This window comes from Taurulus bubalis (assembly GCF_910589615.1).
Source record: "Taurulus bubalis genome assembly, chromosome: 5".
NCBI classification, from domain to species: Eukaryota; Metazoa; Chordata; class Actinopteri; order Perciformes; family Cottidae; genus Taurulus; species Taurulus bubalis.
The window spans coordinates 9356752-9378234 of NC_136593.1; the positions used below are offsets into that span (position 1 = coordinate 9356752).

The following is a 21483-nucleotide window of genomic DNA, read 5'->3' on the forward strand; positions in this document are numbered from 1 at the left end:
GATAACTGCTTTACCGTTTAGGCCAACATTGAATGTATTATTCACTAGTAGTCCACTGGATACTAATTCTGCTTTCCTGTGCAGCTACCATCAGGCTCTGCACTTATTCCACCTGCTGCCTATTTCTCTGGATCTCATTAAGTATCTGCAACAAATACTGTCATATGAAAAGTATATTTAAATGACATTAGAAAAATGGTTTGCACTCTGGTTGCCAAAATTTTGTGAATAACTTAAACTGAAGATGTTCACTTAATGCTGTAGAACCCAGGATATATATGTGTGATATATATATATATATATATATATATATATATATATATATATATATATATATATATATATATATATATATATATATCCGTCAAAGGCCCTGAAAAAACAATCATATGTTTCTATCCATCATGCAAGATTAACATATGGACCAGATCAAGTACAACAAGTAGTTACTCATTTCTTTACTTGCCAAAGGTTCAGTGTACTTTTGTTGTTGTGAGATAACTGCCACATCAGTTCATTGCAGAAATTGTTAAATGTAGGTCATTTTTTATGTGGGAGAATAATGGTAAACATGCAAAGCTGGAAGATGATATAAGAAAATACAAAAATGTGATGACACAGGAAGTGTAGGGAATGAAAGAAAGGGAGAATTATGGGTCACTGCTTTGCATACGGTAGCGTTTTAGAGGCGTCATGAGAGGAGCTTTGAAAACAAGGACAGAATCTAACTTACTCTGTTGGGACAGAAACTATTGGCACATAAAATATAAATAAAAAAATATAAAACTGAAAATGCAGTCTAACAGATTTTTTTTCTAACAGCAATTTTTATTATAACAGGATCCCCTCGTTGACGATCTTGTTTTTTTTAATTTCACCATTAACCTGTTAGAATAAATCGTTAAAGGGCTTGGGGAGCTACCATGCAGCATCCTATCCCAAACTAAAAGATGCAATGTTGTAATCGTGTATAGTGAATGTGGCGTGGGTGTGGGCGTGGCTTCTCCTCTCTCCTGGCTCCTAGCTCCCTGATTGATGCCAAGCTGTTTCACCTGCTCCATGCCACACACCTGAAATACATCAGCTCGTCAGCCCTGCAGTACATTAACCCCGGCTTTTGTCCCTGTCCTCCCCAGAGAATGTACTCAGCTGCAGTACGTTACTGCGGCGCCTCGTCCTTGTCCTCGCCTTTACACACCAGTTGCCGGTTCCCCCTCAACCTCTGCCTCCACAAACTGGATTCCCTCCCCATTAACCCATTATGACACCGGTCAATACCTTCTTTAACACTTCATCTAACCTCTGTTTAGTGTCCTGTGTTTTTTGGTAACATGCTTCCATGTCTCTTGATCATCTTTGAGGTGTTTCTACACCTTGATTGGAGTCCACATTTGATCAATTATAATACGGGTAGATCAAATCAAGCATTCTGATTGGTTGAGAGTGAGTCACGCGGTGTACTTTATTCAGCCATAAAGTACTGTACAGCCTGTTTACATTTAGAGCGTTCCATATCAGTGCGCACTTGCGATTTAAATTGCACGACCGTTAGTTGTCATTTCAAGCTTGACAGTTACCAAACATGTTTCATGTAAACTTTGATATTTTGGGGGGAATGACTTTTGATGAGAATGTCAGCGGTGAATAATCTATATGTGGTCCCTGTTCCTCCTGTACAGTCAAACGTTGATACGGCTCACAATCAGGAGAGCAGAGCAGATAACGCTCTGAGAGCAAACGAGTACAGAACGGACAGAAGCAGCGAGAGCACTTCTTTACATCGGTGGCTGAGTGTCATCCTCCACCCTGCAACTGGCCTGGTCAGTAAATCTGTGATTTACTGACCAGGCAGTCTGTTTTTCTCTGTCGCTGAAATGCGATACACAACGTTTGGTGGCTACAACTATTTTGTGCTGAAAGGGAGCTTACTATTACTATTTAGAAAAGTCGCAGGTAACCGTATTGTAAAAGCAGTAAGGCAGTACTGTATCAACAATAATATACTGTTCAAGGGTTTGCCGGCCCTCCACTGCCCGTCGGGCCTAACAACACCCTTGAACAGTACATTATTGACTATACAGTACTGCCTCGAGTACCTTATTGCTTAATTAAATTGATTGGACATGGTAAGGCACACACTTGCTGTCTATATAGGGTTTTACAGCTGACAATGCTTTCCAGAGCAACAACCAAGCCGTGAGGTTGAAGCAGCATGTTCCTTACAATATTTTGGGAAGACACAATTGTCCTTGGTGACTTATGAGCAAACTCGTTGGCATTACTTTTGGAGTGAAGTCCTGTTAAATCATTCCGATGTGCCCTCCCAGAGGCTACATCTCCGAGAAGATGTAGACTGCTGGATTTTGATCGGCTGACAGGGAGGGACAAGCTGAAGGCTCGCGTCATGTGCAAAAGTTTGCAATGCAGTGTGGCATCTTTCCTCTGACTGGTTGCTCTGTGCACTTTATCAGAGGTGGTGAAGAAGTTACATCTTTTTAGACAATAAGCCGAACAATGGAGCGCTTTATGCTTATCAGTTTTCCTCACGCCACTTCTCTAAACATTGTCATGGTTATGTGTTTATCGGGAAGGTCTGAATAGCATATGCCTAATGCACAGCATACCATAGAGCAGGTGGATCTTCTTTTTTTTATATTGTGACTTTATTCTCATTAAATTACGGCTTTATTCTTGTTTATATAAGGACATTATTTTTTAAATACTATCAAGTATATATTTTGAATGTGCAGACAGTTTTGAACATGAGCAGAAATCTTAGTGAAACACAAATGAGTTAAATTGCAGAGGTTTATGCATTTTATTAAAATGCATTAATGTATCATTCAGGTAAATAGGTTCCACATGGTCAATAAGAGAGGTTACTGTCCCCAAATAAAAGACACAAAAGAGGACGGAGGAGTAAATCATTCCTGTGTGTTGACTAAGCAGAGATAACATTAAATGAGAAAAGTTGATTGACAGGTGGATAAATATGTGAAAGCAATACAGAACGCCTGAGAGCCTTGCTGCTTTATATTCCATCATATTTCGAATTGTCACCTGCTGACTGAACTCTGTGTTTTTCTTTCCATAAATAAATATATTTACATGAACAATTGCTGCAGAAATAGGAGCATAAAAGATTTACTAGAATGCAGGTAATGTGTTAAAATTAGAAAGCTTTATCAATCCCCAGTGGGGAAACTAATTTGCCTCCAAATCAACTCATGCAGACAACAATAGACACAGTCCACAGTGCACAACAGACAAGAAACATTGTGTTTAATGCTCTAATTGTTCCGGGGAGGACCCACAGACCCTGTGTTCAAAGTGTCCCTCATCAATGTTGAAACAGCCTATGCTCTTGTTCAGGGCAGAAGGGCCTTGGTAAGGTGAAGCTCAGCCTGGCAGAGCTCCAGAGATCCTTTTGTGGAGATGGGAGAAACTTCCAGAAGGACAGCCATCACTGCAACACAGAGTGGCCAGATAGAAGCCTGAGTGAATGACACATTCACTTCGGACTGGGCCGACGGTTCGCCTTTTAATGTAACGATGACAACGCAGGAGAGACTGAGGGAATGTCCTCGAAAGCCCAGACCTGAGCCCAATTGAACATCAATGGAGTGACCTGAAAATGTCAGTTCACCGAAGGTCCCCATCCGACCTGAACAATCCCCAAAGGCGTGCAAAGCTTATCGTCCCGTGAAGACTTCCAATCATTATTTCAATGTGGTATTTATTTGTTCTTTTTTTTTATTGAATTTAAAATTGTGTTTGGGCTTTGGCATTGTGTGGAATTGAGTAAGAATACTTTCTGAATGCACTGCGTGTGTATATAATGTGCAGGAAAAAAACAGCATATTCAAATCCATGTTAAATAATCCGACAGGAATCTACAAGCTAATTCGGCTAACACCCGAGCAACGGCAGGAAACGGCTTGATTTCTGATCTTCAGCACGAAGCAGACGTCATGATCCTGCTGCTAAACAACACTGATTCTGGCTCATGTGCTGACACACGCACAATTCTATCCATATAACAGATGAGTCATATTTCATTTTTATAATCATGTTTTTTTTGTAGATCCGTGCTGAAACAATGATGCTTACAAAGACAAACAACAGCTGCTGCTTTCGTGAAGATATATGATCTGCAATTAAAAACTATGCATATATGCTGCACCTCAGGTGGAATGTAGCCAATTATATTTGCTCATTATATTATTAACACTTGTGTGGTGTTCATATTTTTGTTATTCAGCCAGTATTCGTGGGTCCGCTGCATTTTGGGGTTTTTAATTCAACACAATCAAACAATGTGATTCTTAAATACTTAACAGATCTTTACTTCATCCCAATTACAAGCAATATAAATGGGATATATGGTTAATATTTGCTCTTTACCTATGAATGAGAAAAGAAAGATTGGTTCCCGCAAGACAGTGTAAAATGGGCGGTAATGTTGTGAGAGCAGACACAGACAGGTGTCGGTACCACACACACACACACACACACACACACACACACACACACACACACACACACACACACACACACACACACACACACACACACACACAGCAGGCCCAGACAGGTGGAGGACGGAGTGAAGGTACACAGGACCTACAATACAATTTCCCCACTCTTATTAGCCACTGGACCCGAGGCTAATAATAGTGTGGAAATTGTAGTTCCTGTGTACCTTCACTCTGTAGGTACACTCTGTAATATAAGTGTAGGGGTGTGTGCAGTGTGTGTGGTCATTGAAAATGTCTTCTGATATATGTTCTTTACAGAAAATGAGCCAAGGCCAATGAGTCTGAGTTTGAAAAAATAATGAATTGTATCATTTCCTGTTGATAAAAAATTAGACCCGAACACCATACAAGGGTCAAATATTAGATGCTTTTAGTTTTCCATTTTATGCTGTGTATATACTCCCACTAGACATTTTAGAGGGAAACAATGTACTTTTTGTCCACTACATTTATTTGAAGGCTGCAATTACTTTGCAGATTAAGAATAGTATTGCATTCGTTGTTCATTGTTATACAAAACCAGCCAACAGCTATATAAAGCTGTTCAACTTAAATTTAACTGGTAAATTGCTACACACACATTTTAATGTATCAGTAATAATTCAATAATATTCTATACAATGTTATAACACTGTCAAATGAGCATTTTTCTGCATTATGTACTTTTATTTTTGATAATTTGTTTTGCTAATAATACTCTTGGACTCAAACTTAAGTAATATTTTCAGTGCAGTACTTTTTACTTATAATGCTATTTGTCCTTTTTGTGACACAACAACCTCTTCAGACTATGCAAGTCATGCTTTTAGATTATTCTGTATAAAGTATTTCATAGATGAGTAATTGTGGATTGTGATCACCTTCTGCTTTTCATCACAGACCTTTTCATCAGGTCACCCACCATCTTCTAACCTTTAGAAGCCAAGTCACTTCTTAAAATATATCGTATACTGCCACCTTGTGGTTAAACACAATATTACATAGTTCTAGTGCATTTTGGCCTCTTTTAAAATGATTATTTAGCTTCTTTCGATGTAAAACACAATAATGACTAAAGTAACAGTTGAGGCGACCAAGGTCCCTTTTTAAATACAGACCATCAGTATGAACTAAATTATACATGACAGAATTTCCAGCCAGAATAATTCAATCTCGAGAGGAGCCTCCCCATTACTTCATACCTGAATTCAAAGATGCCACTTGCATATTTTATCAAGAGTCACTGAATATTTCATAACATTAAGGAGACAAAGAGGATGCAAAAATTAAAGACTTGTGTGGCTTTTTTTTAGAACCTTTGTGCAGTAAAATAAGTTGAGAAGCAATTGTGGTTTTTGAGATATTACAATATTTTTAAACATGTTTAATGAAGTTATACAAGAATAATATAATATGCTTAAGGAATTTGAATAAAGACTTTTTCCCCAAAAATGTGAAGCTCTGTTAAATCAACTTCTTTTGGAAGAAACAGTTTGCGGTTTAATATAACGCTGGTTTGTAATGAAAACAACATCAGTGTCATTTGTTCGGCTCTGCACAAAACACAAACCTAATATCTGAAATATTAGGTACCGAAAATAAAAGCAACAGTGCTCTTCATATGAAAGAATTGTAATTAGATTATCTCAGCTAAGAAATATTACCCCAATACATGTTGTGCTGACTAAACAACATTATAGACTAGACTTTACATTTTAAATTTAGCATTATTAATTATATTTAGGTTCTAAATGTTATATAAATGATATGTAGCCTTTGAGTTTCTGATACACACACACACACACACTATATATAAAGCGTATGATTATATTTTTTAAATAAGTACTGTTAGTTGTGACTGTGGTAAGACATTTGAATTCTGTCACAGAGGATATTATACATTCATGGTCAGATCATTTGTCACACCTCTCCTAACGCTGATGAATGATTGTTATTTCATAATATTCAAATCAGAGAAAAGACAAAACGTTTGAGGTAATTCTATTTTTTATTTCATACTTCATGTCAAGATATCTTTTTTTCATATGAAGTTATGCCTCAAAACAAAAGAACGTGTTATAAGAACGAAGAAAATCGTGGCTCACAAAATAAAGGCATTCTCTCATAATATTCTTTACAAAGTACATCTTACAACAAACGGAAGAAAAAGAACAAGAACAATGTCTCAGTTGTCACGGCAGAGTATGATCAAAGTCCCACACTAAACTTTTGACTTTTAACCCAACTGCAACAAAAGAAAAAGAACAGAAAAAGAACAGAATGATCTGTACATACAAATACAGTTTAGCTGCCTCCTGAGATTCTCCGTGGGACGGAGTCGCCGCTCTAAACCATCACCACGGCAACGTGAGCATCAGTGACAATTCCCCCCCCCCCCCTTTTTTTTATTATTTCAAATTAAGAAAAAAAGATTTAACAGTCATTCCTTTTATCTTTTGTTTTGTGGAAAACCATCCTTGGAAAGCTGTGATGCAAATGTTGCAATGGTGGAAGATCTGGAGCAACGTCAGAGCCCGCCATGCACACCTGGTGACGCCAACAAGTGCCAAAAACTGCAACCGGAGTGAAGCGTCTTTTAACTTCCCCTTCCTGCGCCCACTTGAACCAATCACCCTTCTCTCTGCTCTTTGAAGACGCCCGATGGTCAGAAATTAAAAGATAGTCACCAGCGTTCCTAGTTAAGCTCTTTATAAAAGTATATGATGTGGGGTTAGTGAATAACTATCTCTCGTCCACAAGACATTTACAGGCGATGAAAACAACTCTCTTTAGCGACTGAAAACTTTGGTGATGAGATACCTGAACACTTCACTTTTAATATTGCTTTGACAAAAGTTATCATATATGCTGTACAATATTCACGAACTGCACGACTGTTTGACACACGCATTCACACACATGAAAACCTGACAAGAAATTGGCGAGCAAATATGTACGTGTACAGGAGGAGCTGCACTACGGTCTCCTGTCAGAGTTTCCTAACGGAAGAAGACCGATGCTTTATGGCTGGTATTATTACACTGTTTCCATTTTCCACCACCACCTCGCCGTCTTAAATCTATACACAACAAAGTGAGAATATTGGTGTGAGGGGAGGCGCCTTCATACCTCACTGCTTGTGTTTTAATCTCCTGTCTTTTTTCATATTCCTTCTTTAATAACTTCCAGAGATAAACGCAGGTTTTTTTTCCACCCTTTGCAGATCCAAGATTTTTTTTTTTTGGGGGAACGAAGACAAACACGTTTCCATCTGTTACGGAGCTCTGTTCATCCAATAGATGCATTCGAGACGTTCCCTTCTGTTCTTTGCCAAAGCCAAAGTCCCAGTTGACATATCACTCAAACAGTCATCCATAATCTGTTATTTTCTGTCTGCCAAAGAGTGTGATGAAAAATCTGTTATCCTAACTTAACCCACAAATAGTTCCCGTCTTGCTGCTGATCGCTTCTTCCGCAGTAAGGAAGAGGAGAGGAGACGCGTTCACCACTGGTGTCCTTCGCCTCCTAGTGTCCATTGGTTTCCGGGGCGGAGGCGGAGGCGGGGGTGGAAGGGGTGGAGGAGCGAGAAGCGACCGAGGCCTTGTCTCCACCAGGACTGGCCGATGAAGGGACGCTGTCGGGGGCCTTGACTGCCGCCAGACAGACAGGAGACACCCCGGCTGCTGCTGCCGCCGCCGTGGCCGCCGCAGCCGCCCTGCTGGCAGTGATGGCCGACACGGGTTTGGGTTGAGCCTGAAGTCCCGGGCTGCAGATGAGGTGATGCCTCTCCCAGTCTTTGTGCTGGCAGAAGGAGCCGCAGTAGCGTGCGGCGTTGCAGCCGCTGCACGTCTCGCTGGCTTTGCGGCCGCAGTTCCAGCAACACTGAGGAAAGGGGAAAGAGACGAGACGACCGTCAGTCTTCATAGGGATGTCTGGCATGCAGGTTTTAGTCTCCATTTGAGTAAGCAGAAACTTAACATTGACATATCCTCACTCTTCTTTAACCTCTTTTCTTCTCTCCACCAGCCCGAGGGAGACATCTAGCCTTTTAACTGCTAAAAGCTACAATATGTCTTTGTTTTTTTTTATGTTTGCCTCTGTACAAAAAGCAAACCGTGGAGCTTTATATAATCTTTCACTGAAAACAACCACCTGCATCACGCTACTGATGAGAGAGATAACGGTGAGTTAAGAGATGCTCTGAGCTGAGCGGAACAGCATTGTCAGGAGATAGCTGTGTGTGGATTCAACCTCAGTCACTTAGATGTATTCTTTTAATCCAATTTTAATATGAAAAAAAACATTTTGATTATTGCAGCTGTAAGTGTGACTGTGTACATCTAAGTTGAATGTTTAAAAACGTGAATCTGGTGGTTCTGCTCACCTCGCTGGAGTCCTCCTGTTCATTGATGACCATGACGGCATCCTCTTTAGCCTTCTTCTTCGCATCAACCAGAGTCTTTTCCATCTTGGCCCTCTCAGAAGCGATCATCTCAAAGGCCTTCTGCTCAGCCTCTGCGACCGCCTTCTGAACCTCATCCATGGCCTGACGCTTGACCTCATTCACCGCTTCTTCTGCATAACAGGGGAAGACAATAATCAATTATTAATTCATTTAAAATCTGTGCTCCGAGCATTCTTCGCTTGAATTAAATGCAGAATTACCCTTTTTGTATCTAACTACGTGTATTAAGTTAAACCCTTTTTTTTTCAACAACAACACTAGTAATTAAATGTGATTGTGTTCTCACCAGCTTTCCTCCAGATCTCATCTGTAACGTATGCCGAGCCTGGCCGTGGAGCAAAGTCGCGCTGGGAATCTGCGGGGAAAGAAGAGACAGAAGGGATTAGCACCTGCCAAGGCTCACAAAGATATTAAGATGATTAATTGTTGAAATAATGGCTGACTTTGTGACTGACAGCTCAATCAAGGTAAAGGGTGCTTTACAAAGGAGAGGCCACAGAGGCAGACAGTGGTACCGTCTTTGTCATCTGCTCTTTTATTTCGTCCGCTTATCTTTCTAGGCCGCGCAACCGACGTAATTGCTGTTTATCAGAGTCTTGGACTGATCTGAGATCTGACAGCTTTGGAAAGGAATGTGTTTGGCTTGGAGGGAATTGCAGACCAACAAGCTGCGTCAACATTCTGTCCGTTCCCTCAAATCGTTCTCGCGCTACAACTCCCTGCATCTCATCTCATTTCTGTGTGGCTACGAGGCTCTGCCTCTCCAGCACTGCCACCTGGCTCATCTCCTCTTCCCCCATATTTGACATCCTCCGTCTCACCATTCTCTCTTTTCCTTCATTTACAGCCGCTCTCTCCAACCAAGCCTGCATTCACCCTCCCGGTCGCCATTTCCAACCCCCACTACAGTCTTCCTCAGCCCGAGCCCAGGCAGGCGGGCAGGCAGGCAGGCTTCCCGGCTGGGGGCCCAGATGGCGCTCAGGCGAGTCAGCCAGCTCTGGGTCTCTGAGCCTGCAGGACGGCAGGACGGCCCTTCTGTGGCCGATATGGCCGAGGCCAGTCCTGGCACCTGTCTGTGACTATGGACCAGCAGGGGGGGAGGCAAGGCTGGCACTCGGAAAGAACTGTGCCAGTACACAGCCGACTGCGGGGACTAACTGTGAAAGGGACTCAATAACACTGCGACTGAGCTGCAATTCTATAACTGGCCACTAGACGGCAGAAATGGAGAAGAGGCTGTCCTGGTTGGCATTCAGCCCTTTCAGTATCTGATATTGGGCTATATAAGAAAAACTGACTTGAGACTTAATGTATGTCTAACCTTTTGTATGTAGTGACATATTTTCTCCTCCAGGATCTGAGACTGATGCTTATTCATACTCAACATAAAAAGGTTCAGTTCACCCAAATGAGCATCCAAAACTCACATCATGGAGCAATCATGAAATATTCTCTACATCTGCATGGTAGATAATTCCATCTGGCACAATTTTTTTTTTTAATTTGCGCGACCCGGCGCTTAAAGCAGAACAAACAACTTTCCAAATAAATTTCCACTGGTTTTGGCATCATCTGCTTGTTCATGAGACAATCTTCTCTTGTGGCAAACAATCGGCGCCAATCACAGAAACTACAACAGAATTCCTGGGTTCTGCGGCACACTGACATAATTGAATCGAAAGAAGCGGTACCCACCCGACTCTGCAGAGTGGGGGCTGTGTGTCTTCGAGAAGGGAGCGGGGCCCGAGCCTCCTTTGCGTGGGTCCTCCTGCTCGCTCGAGCGCCGTCTCCAGTAGTTGAGCTCCTCGCGATCTGACTCCTGGCATCGTCTGAGCACGCTCACCGACCGCCGTGTCTTTTCCACCATGTCCACAATGCAGTTCAACACCTGGAGGATGAAAAAAAAAAAAGACACGCAAAAATTGATCGTTTTAGCCATTTATAGATCATTTTATCAAACCTCACTTGCTTCTCACTTGGTCTTAAACGTTATATAATTTGAGGCCAGAATCTTTGGAGGTGATTGTTCTAATTAGTAGCAAAACACTAATGAAATGTATTATATACAGATGTGCTACAGATGTCATTGCCTTCATGCTCTGAGAATTTAAACTCCTTAGCGTAGTAGGATCCTATAAGACAAATTACATTTTACATTCTTTGTACATCACAAGCCATTAGCGGCAGTGGTGCCTGTCTGCAGACTTACATGGTCCAGATGCCTCCATTCATCAGCCCACTCTCTGTCTGTCAGTCTGTGGTCCACCGGCTCCTCTCGGTAGCCCCCGTTAGTGCCTGATTAAAACACACACAAGGAAGACCACAGGCCAATGTGATTAACATTCTTTTTAATGTAAAGGAAGCCACAAGTCACAGTAAGTGATTGAAAGGGGTGTGGCAAATCTGAAATTTCAGCCACGGTAGCTTCATTATTTTACCACAATACATATATATATATATATATATAATAATATACATCGTGTGATGGGTCACACATTGTGATTAAATAGTTCCCACCCATAGCTGAAGAGACGAGACTCAGGCAGCAGCTTCATACATGCATAAAGTAAAGATGCGAGATGTACGCGGGGGGAGGGGGGGAGGATTGCAAGCGAGAAGAGGTGGGGTGAAAGAGAAAAGGAGAAGCCTGTGATGCAAAACAGACTTCCAGCACCCAGAGCCTGCACACATCTGGAACTCAGCTGTCAACCAACCACACACACACACACACACACACACACACACACACACACACACACTGGAGCTCACAGCATTCCAGTAGGGAGACACTCAGGCTGAGTGGAGTGGCTCCACCTCTAAATACAACCAGCCGGTCTGACACTCACTGTGGACCATTACAACCATGAACACACACACACACACACACAATCTTAGTGAACTATCTGACTCCAATTCAGTTGTTACACAACACTATGAATTAAACAATATATAATTGTACATTTAACAGCAATTGCAGCTTGTGCTCCTGCAGAGCCCAACCACTTCTTTGATACATATCCATATAAAAGAGACTACAAACAGACTCCAAAGACATAGCAAACCACAATCTCTTAAAATTGAGTAGCAAACAGCCAGCAAGAGGCCACATGCACACTAGGCCTGCAGAACAGGATAACGATTCCCTCATGTACGTACACACACACACACACACACACACACACACACACACACACACACTAGCCTTCCCCTCGACCTCTTCTCTACTCCTGGTTCTCATCAGTGTTCATCAGTTCAAAGCCCAGAGTGTGTGGACTGATGTGTTTATGTGTGTGTGCGCGTTTGTGTGCATACGAGTTAAGTGGCGGCAGGCGGGCGGGAGGCTGTCAGACAAGGGACTAAGGCCTCGTAAACACAGCACCTCTACCATGAACATAACCAGGTATGTTTCTGTACGTATGTGTGTGTGTGTGTGTGTGTGTGTGTGCGTGCGTGAGCTACTGCCGTTTCCACTGCATGCTGACAAGCCCCAAATGGAGGGTAGATATACACCAGAGTAAATCTGACCCTCCCTGCCTGGACAGTACGGCTCTGTTTATACACCCGTGTGGACTTCGGAGATATATACGGGACGGCTACACAAACACACAGACCACCCGTTATCTGCGGCAGATTATACGCACGTCAATGTGTTCATTTCTAAATAAATCAGCTACTTGCATTCACTCTACTGTGAATAACACGATTGAAGTAAATGTTTCGGGGCATTTAAGTATTTCGCAGGATTTCCGAGTTTACATAACTTGATCACTGGTTTAATGTCCATGTATGGCAGCCTTTAATCATTTACTAAAATTAGAGGAAATAATGTCTGATGCCGTTTGTTCAATGAACTGAACTTTTCCAGTACGAGCAGCTATGAGTGAGCCTTGAGGAATACGTCAAATGTCAGTCGTCGTTAACTTTAAATTCGAGATGCAAAATGACTCTTAGAAAACCGTCCAAAAAAATTAACCTAATATGCATCACTCACCAGGGAGCCTGGGCCGGTCTTTGAGCTCGCGGATCTCCAACATGCGTTGGCTGTGCTCGCGGTGTAGGATGTGCGGCGCTGCGATGTCGTCCAGGGCGTAGTGCTGCAGGGGCGGAGGGGTCGGGTGAAGCTGGGCGCTGAGGGGCAGCGGGTGGGCGGGGCTGTGTCGGGGAGCGGGGCTGATGGTGCAAATCCGTTTGGCGGCGGGCTCCATGGCCGGGGGTGGACGTTCACGTTCGTGGAAACCATTCTCTTTGGCTCTGAAGGAGGAAAGTGGACAATTCAAATTAAAATGAGCAGAAGTTTGAAGGCCGTGTATGAAGACTTCCACTAGCGGATGCTTTTAGCTAACCTGTTGGGGCTGTGTCTCTTGGTGACCGCCTCCGGAGGCTCCATCAGCAGCTCAGAGGAGTCCGGAGAGGAGGCCATGGTGGTGCTCAGCAGGAGATGCTCATGCTGGGACAAGTACTGGGCCGGGGTCTGCTTGGCTGCCCGTGCACAGTGGAGCAACTCTCTCTGCAGAAGGGGCAGGTTTGCCTGGCAAGAAAGGAAGAAAGTGGTGAGGTTTAATATTAATGTGCAGAGGGATCTAAAGACTGGGAAGAGGACAATTTAGAAATCTTCCTTTTTTTTCCTCCATATGATTGAGCATTGTTGTACCGGGGTTAAATGTCAGCCATCTGCCACTCACATATTCAGCCACATCTCAAGTCATACATCACATACTCTCATTCAGAGGTAGATAGAGACCACCAGAAAATAAGTCGCCATTCAGCTTGTCATTAACGTAGTGGAGGAGAGATCTGAAGCAAACAGAGCAGAAGCGAGAGAGAGAGAGAGAGAGAGAGAGAGAGAGAGAGAGAGAGAGAGACCACACAGAGCTGAGAGACACATTGTGCATATGTCTACTAGGGAAGACGTCGTAGTGGGAGTAAGGCGGTATTAAAGGGGGGGTGCGGGGCACTGACTCCTTGAGGTCTGGCTGTAAGGCTCAATTTGTGCCTGGGTGTTGTTCTGTGGCTGCTTCCATGGTGGCTGCGGCTTCCCTCGCTGAAATGAAAATGTTTTCGAAGCTGCTGCTGAAGTTGGTTGCTAAGCACACTTACTTTGGTCACAGTATCCATACGCACGGTGTTACAGGGGGCTTATGAGCTGAGAAACATTTCATAACAAATGATACACAGACTCCACGTCGGCCTCATTCCTCACCTTCTCTGTTTCTGAATATTTATCTGCGACTGTCTCTGTCCTATCTTCCATCTCGCTTCGGTTCCCGGCATTCCCCTAATTGGGAACAGACTCCGGTGTGTTTGCAATTACGCCGCTTCCTCACTCCCTCATTCCCCCTCGTCTTGAGCAACCGACTAAATAACCATACCGTTCTCATTTTGTGGCTCTGACCTCCTCCTATCATGTAGCCCTTTTCAGCCGTTACCGAGCAGATTCTAGTAAAGCTTCCTCCTCTAATCTGACCTTATCTGCTCCGTCTCCACAAGCATCTCTCCCTATTGATGTGACTTCTTCACAAAGATGATGCCTCTCCTTTAAGGTCTACTAACGTAACACCCCTGCGCTCTCTTTTTTTTTCCCCGTCTCCCATGCTCCTCTGCTTCCCTTCTTCCCCTGGGGCCCCCGAGCTTGTGGACACATGTGCTGTGTGTCAGCACAGAAGAGGGCTCTCTGGGGTTCAGCGGGGCGGATGCTAGATCGGCGGCGCCTTGGCAGCTGAATGCTCTTTTAACGGGACAGCGGCTCCATATGGCACATGGAAGCCCATAAAAAGGGAAGGCAACACTTTATGGGCATGTTTCACACTTCCGAGTTTTCCCTCTCTCCTCACCCAATTCTCTCTCTTTTCCACTTCCTCACCCCATGACTCTGTCCCATCTGTCTATTTCTCTCTCTCTCTCTCTCTCTCTCTTTCTTAGGACAGGCTAGTCTCAAGGAGCTGGAATTAAGTCGTGTGGACTACACCCCCTCGTAATAAATTAGTAGAGGGAGGGGAACAGAGGTTTCTTGTCTCAGCGCTCTCAGGCAGACAGATGGAGGGGCTCCAAAGGTGAGTAAGAGGTAAGTGTGGAAAAAGAGCCGATTTTGACCACTTGAAGTTACAGCGGTACAACTGACTGAAGATTTATGGGTTGCTTTACCGAGGGGAGCTCTTAAAAAGTATACTCTTGCAGACTGCACTGGTTACAAAGGGGCTCGAGAGGCTGTTTAACACACACACACACACACACACACACACACACACACACACACACACCTGTTACTTGTCAAGTCAACACGCAAATCTTGATACAGATTACTTTGAACCGCGGCGAAGCCGTTTATTCAATTAGACAACCTACAAAGATGCCTATTTATAGACTACTGCATTGTATCCTGGATACACAGTAATAAATGTATTACAATCATGACTCTCAGACTGCGATGTGATTGGCCATAGATTATTCAGATCACCCGAAAAGAAGGTTGTGTTGATGTCAAGGACTTTTTCTTTATTGCTTGTTGTTCTGCGATTAATCATGTTTTCAGCAGGGCGAGATGAATCTGACGGGCCACAGACGTACCGTATCGTGTAGGGTTTCAAACTTAAACAGAGAGGGGGAAGAAAAATACTGCTGCAAAGAAAAAAAGGAAGTAGTCCAACAGAATAATGCAAAGCAAATATGGGAAGAGTGAGGGGAGGTCGGAGATGTGTTTACCTTGAGAAAAGGAATAACAAAGGGCCGTAATGGGAAGTTCGTGGCCTCCTGAAGCCGCGAATGGAACTCCTCAATGGTAACTGTCGAATTCTAGGAGACAAGAAAAGTGACGTTCAAGAAGCCAAATCTATCAAAGTCACGATTAGAAGATGAAATGCCAGATATATTTTCCTCTCACACGAGAACTTACCACGAGGGCCAGAACGAGGCTTCGGACGCTGTCTCCAATCTCGGGAGAGATGTCGTTGCCAAACTGCTGCAGCGTGGTCAGGAAACGCTTCAGCTTGCTCAGCTGGCGGGCCCCGCACGTGGCCGGCAGCTGCTGGTTGGCCAGCGAGGAGGACGAGGAAGAGGACGGTCCGTTGCTGTAACGCTGCGGTGGGGATGGTACTGCATTCAGGGTTGGCGGGGAATGATGATTCCCATTGGTCACTGGGGAGTAAAGGTGACAAGAAGAGAGGGGGGGTTAAGATAATAGAATGGACCCGTGTTTTCAAGCCGCTTATGAAAAACACAAGCTACAAATCCACTAAATGGTTGCAAACTTTGCACAACATTTGAGAATGACCCTTACATGCTGTGGTGGAAAAGGAGGCCGGGCGGGGGCCGCTGTGGTTGACAGAAGGCAGGGGTGGCATACTGGCACTGCTGCTGGGGGCCGATCTAGAATGAGTCTTAGCATCCACAGGAGAACCGGGCATGGCAGGGCTCTTCTTCTCTCTACTGTCTGCAGAAAGAGAGAGGGGTCAGCTGTTGGTCAAAAATTAGATTGCTTTTAAAAATGTTATTGTCACATTATCTTTATTAAATGAACAGCATTCACATGTGCAATTCTTTTTTTTTTAAAGAGTAAAAAAAGGGGCCAGAAAAAGGAATGAAGGAATTTAACTCAATAAAGCATCCACATTAGAAATAAACAAGCAAACAAAAAGAGCACTTATGCTTTTCCGTATGAGCTCAATAGTTTAAATCAATTCAAAAGCTTCGGGTCCATAGCCACAAAAGAAAACAAAATGCCCGCCCCCCCCAAACCCAACCAAACCCACTTCACATCATACAACACTTGCTGCCAGGGCATCAACCCCCCCTCCTATCAAAGAGCCAGATGTCTAAAGTTTAACCCTCACTCCGAACCATTCAGATCAATAACAGAAGAAATGCTGAAGAAGCCTATTGTGTGGGAGAAGAATGCCCCCTCATTGAGCTCCCCAACAAATGGGGGGAGAAAGGGTTATTTCACGCTTTACTAACAAGATCGGCCGGGCTTTTGAATGTTAAACGCAACTTCTCAATATGCTATTGCCACTGAATGAGACCACCAGATAAGGAGTATGGAGAAAGTGAAACGGGGGCAAGTCGGTGGGGAGATGTGGGATCAGAAGGCGTCTTTGTCTCCCGGAGATCCATGAAGGCCGGGTCCCGTCTCCATTTAGAGTGGATCAGACTTTTCTAACTGCTTCAAGAATGGACGATTAATAGACAAGCACGGTCTCACAGGTCATGGGTCAGCAGAGAGCAGCTTTTTAAATGTGGTTTCATGGTTTTAAGACTTTTGCTTCAATGGCACCCATTATATCTTTTTCACAGCTATGAACTCTGCATGGCCTTGAGCCACAGGGACCCAGTTTATAAATGCTTGAGTGGAAGGTTTAAGCCGTCAGTAGGTAACGCATGAGAACTATAACACCCATTGGATGAATAGAACGCATTTTAGATTGAGTGTAGGAAAAGAAAAAGTCAAAACATACAGAAATCAATGCATTAACAATTCAGAGAACAGTTAAATTACACAAACATGCACATATATACTCTCCCTCTCCCTTCCTGCCATCACTCCACCTGTTCACCAACACAGGGGGGCAGGAAGGAGGGCTCTACGCAGACATTTGGACTGTTGTACCCCCCACACATGCGGCCTGCCATTGCACCGCAGGAAGCAACACACATCCCGGTTCTAAAGTGCCGCACACTCCGTCCGTATGGCCAGGAAATTAGACTGACATCTCAATAACAGAACCAACGGGGCATATGGCCTTAGTGTCAAGATGGTTACCACGTAAACAACAACAAAGTATGCACAACTCGACACATCATCAATAGCCCTCCATTGGCAGCGAACGGCTGAGTCCAAATTGAGCGTGGAACACAAACATGCGCAGCAGATACAAGCGTACGTCTTGATAAAGCACCCCCACGTCTCCAAAGAACTGACAAATTAGGTCACAGTCGCCGCGTTGGTGCAATCTCGAGATGCAGGCAAGGTGTGTCGACTCGTTAGCCGTGACAGAGGTAATGGCCACTATAGGAGGCATCAGGTGTGTGTGCATGTAGTGCTGACAGCCCACAGAGAATTGCCTCTGCTTGTCAATTAGACAGCGTCCATAGCTGGATGACTTCATCTGGCTGATGAGCACCTGAGTCCATCCAGTAAAGTCACAGGACTGTCAGTTGAGGCAGCTGTTACAGCAGCCACAAAACACACACACACACACACACACGCTGTCCAAAGTGGTCTAGTGTTAACTCAGGTGAATGTTGGCTCAGAGGAGGATATGGGGTGTTTGTGGTCTAAAGGCCACCTGTCTTTGCTCAAATGAAACAAAGGCCCGTCACTACACATCAACAGGATTACGTGGAAAGGCCATGATGTATAGACAACACTTCAAAGCTGGAAAGACCAATGCATACTGAATGTGAAGTTGAAAACCAGAAGTTTTCATCGACGAAAAATGTGTCTAAATTCTGCTCACCATTTCCAGTTGCTGTTCTTCCTGTTGTCTTCTCCAACATATTAAATAGGCCTAAATATGACGTGTAATCTTAGGCTTTCTTAGCTGCTTTTTACAAAGGTTGTTGACGCACGAATGGAAAAGCAATGTGCATCTGTGGTGACGACTGCCGTTGCTAGCCAGGTGTTCCTCGTTTGTTCAGCTTCAGGTGACGCTTGTCTGCATTAAAACATTTAATCGGCTTTAATTGCCTGGGCCTCTGCAGATGATGATTTTAGAAGGAGGTTCGTGATGAGACGGAGAGAGATATAAGAGAGAGAAATAGAAGAGGGATAGTACCACTATGCTGCAACTGTGACCGAAGGCAATCCATTAAATAATTAAATGTGAAACAAGACAGTGCCGAGAACATTCATTTACCTCCCTCTGTGACGTGAGGGTGGATAACCTACTTTCGATCAGTGCAAATAAGTTACTCTCGAAGTGATGTAAATAAACGTGTTCGGTGTTAGGGTTTATTAAGCTCGTGGTTTAAACTCTCTGGCGGCTGTGAGTCACGAGGCAAGTGTGTGTGCAAGGCTGTGTGTTGATGTGGGATTGTGCGTGCCACTATCTCTCTCCTGTCATTGGAGAGGAGGTGAGAGAAGATGTAACACAGGCCTGACTAATTTATCAGGCAGCAAAAAGACAATTCAGAGCATGTGCAATGCTACAACTATGTGGGACAAGTTAACACCCACAGACACACACACACACACACAGCTAAGTCCAACTTTAAAACAGCTTGTTAAAGGAATACCGCTGAATTGTTCCAGTGTTTGTGCTAAGCTATAGCTAAACATGCCCTAACTTACTAACCTAGCTTTGCAAAATAAAAATAGCGTACAGCTACTCCAAAGCTTTCACAAAAAACGTGTAACGTGAGTTTAGTGAGTTAGCTTCCACACTTTAGCTTTCTGTCCAACATCAGTACAAACATGGCAACTCAGAAGTAATGTCCTCACTTTTCCAACTCTAAACAAAGCCATGGATGTTATGGTGGGTAGCTTGACAGCTACCAAGCCAACACATGTAAATGATTTGGCTTTGCTGCAGGCTCGACCCCCCCTCTTTTAGGGGTTGGTTAGCTTTCTTCATCCGATTCTGCTCTTTGTGCGCCAAGCTAGGCTAAACATATTGGACCATGAGTGCACAGAAACGAAAATGAATCAACTTGGTAACTCTCTATAAAACAGTAAGCGCCAAAAAACATCGGTTGACCCGAACTCACACCATTTGAAACAAAACAATAATCCCTCATTTTAATTAAACAGAGCCCCCTTATTATCAGCAAAGAATACACCATCTCAACTACAAACAGCAGAGAGCAGACCAACAGCAATATATAAGAAAATGAACAAGGAGGAACAACATTAAATCAAACTCTATACTCTAGTATACAGAAAATTATGGTGAGACATGGAGTGGAAAAAGGTAATTAAGTGGAAAAGATGTAGGCAAGAAGAGAGACGAGCTAGCAGCTCCCTTAGCACCCAAGCAACTGATGGGCACTTCTCTCTCCTCCTCCTCCTCTTCCTCCTGTACCATATGGATCTAATCGGCCAAGAGCTGGCCAGCTGGGACCTCCAACAGTCACCTGTGAGGGAGGAGGAGGGGGGTGCAGAAGGGACGGCTGGAGCCACCTCCGCTAAGCCAAGGCGGCCCCTCCTCCACACACACACACACACACACACACACACACACACACACACACACACACACACACACACACACACACACACACACACACACACACACACACACACACACACACACACATTTCTGCCTTCCCTCCAAGGAGTGGAGGAGGACGTGGAGGGGAGGGGTGGGGAGGCACGAGGCGGCTGAATGCAAGCGAGTGGACTTAAATGCCAGGGAGACAAAGGCTGCACCTGGTCCCCGTCCGTCCACGCACACCACCACAATACAGCACACATCTGTTCCTCTATCCTGCGCTCCCTCCTGACCCCCCCCCCCCCCCCCCCCCCCCATACACACACACACACACACACAGCAAGGGCTAGGGCGCATGCACCAACACTCACACTAACACTAACATCTACTTATAAAACCGATTATTCAACAGCGCATGGTGTCTATCAAGTGTCAGGTTGTCGTTATAACCTCATGACAAAACGACAGGTTCAAGGACTTTGGATTTTAGAGACTTCTCGGCGTGTGAATTGTGTCGCATGTCTGAAAACGAGGACATGCGTGTCCCCTCTGCTTATTTCAATCAATTTAATTTATACTATTGCTCTCTTGGGACTGACGCCTCCTTTTAACTGTTGCAACAACACGGTTGACTAACTTTTACAATATGGTTTAAATATAATGACAAGCTACATGTTATAAATCAATGTTTATATGGGTTATTGAATTTATTTCTTTAATAAATCCAATTGAAGACACCATTTGCCTATATCTGACCATGCAAGAGTGTTAAACAAGCTCCGACTTTAATAAGAAATTAGTCTGAGGCGCCAGTGGTGGAGAAGGATTGATGGGCGCAGAGGAAGCGGGATGGGAGGGAGAGAGGGAATAACAAGGAGAGAAAATACTGGTTTCATTTGGTTTCATCAGAAAGACAAGCCTGGTTGTCAGACTCAGAGCCCGGCTGTTTTTCTTGGCTCTCATTACCACCGTCCAGCCCCGTAGACATATTTGGACAAAACCCAATGTCAACACTGTGCTCCTCACTCTGCGAGGGAGGGGATGGGAAGGTGGCAAGAGAAAAACGCATACATGGGAGGGAGAGAAATGCATCGGTGAAGGAAGAGACAATGTGACTTTCATGCACACATGTGAAGAGACACACGCACACACACGTGTTCCTGACGGGAACTCATCACATTGTCCCGTGGCAGTGAGAGAGAAGAAATGACTTTGTCACTCACTGAGATAAGTACAATAACACTGCTGTAATCCAGCATGCCACATGGTGAAAAAAAAAGGCACCCGGGGATGGAAATGTACTTAAGAGGCTGAGCGAGAGAGAGAGAGAGAGAGAGAGAGAGAGAGAGAGAGAGAGAGA

At 44.1% G+C, this 21483-nt stretch overlaps 1 protein-coding gene across 1 annotated transcript in view; it reads right to left on the minus strand.

The window, feature by feature from the left end:
• Positions 1-6517: 6517 nt before the first annotated feature.
• Positions 6518-21483, minus strand: part of cbfa2t2 (CBFA2/RUNX1 partner transcriptional co-repressor 2) — a 34960-nt gene continuing 19994 nt past the window's right edge. The window contains exons 2-11 of the mRNA XM_079218685.1: positions 16256-16408; positions 15872-16113; positions 15682-15771; positions 13326-13510; positions 12974-13233; positions 11192-11277; positions 10678-10870; positions 9269-9337; positions 8902-9092; positions 6518-8399 (exon numbers count right to left, since the gene is read on the minus strand). Coding sequence (XP_079074811.1) covers positions 8043-8399; positions 8902-9092; positions 9269-9337; positions 10678-10870; positions 11192-11277; positions 12974-13233; positions 13326-13510; positions 15682-15771; positions 15872-16113; positions 16256-16408 — 1826 coding nt within the window. The 3' untranslated portion in view covers positions 6518-8042. The remainder of the gene's footprint in view (positions 8400-8901; positions 9093-9268; positions 9338-10677; positions 10871-11191; positions 11278-12973; positions 13234-13325; positions 13511-15681; positions 15772-15871; positions 16114-16255; positions 16409-21483) is intronic.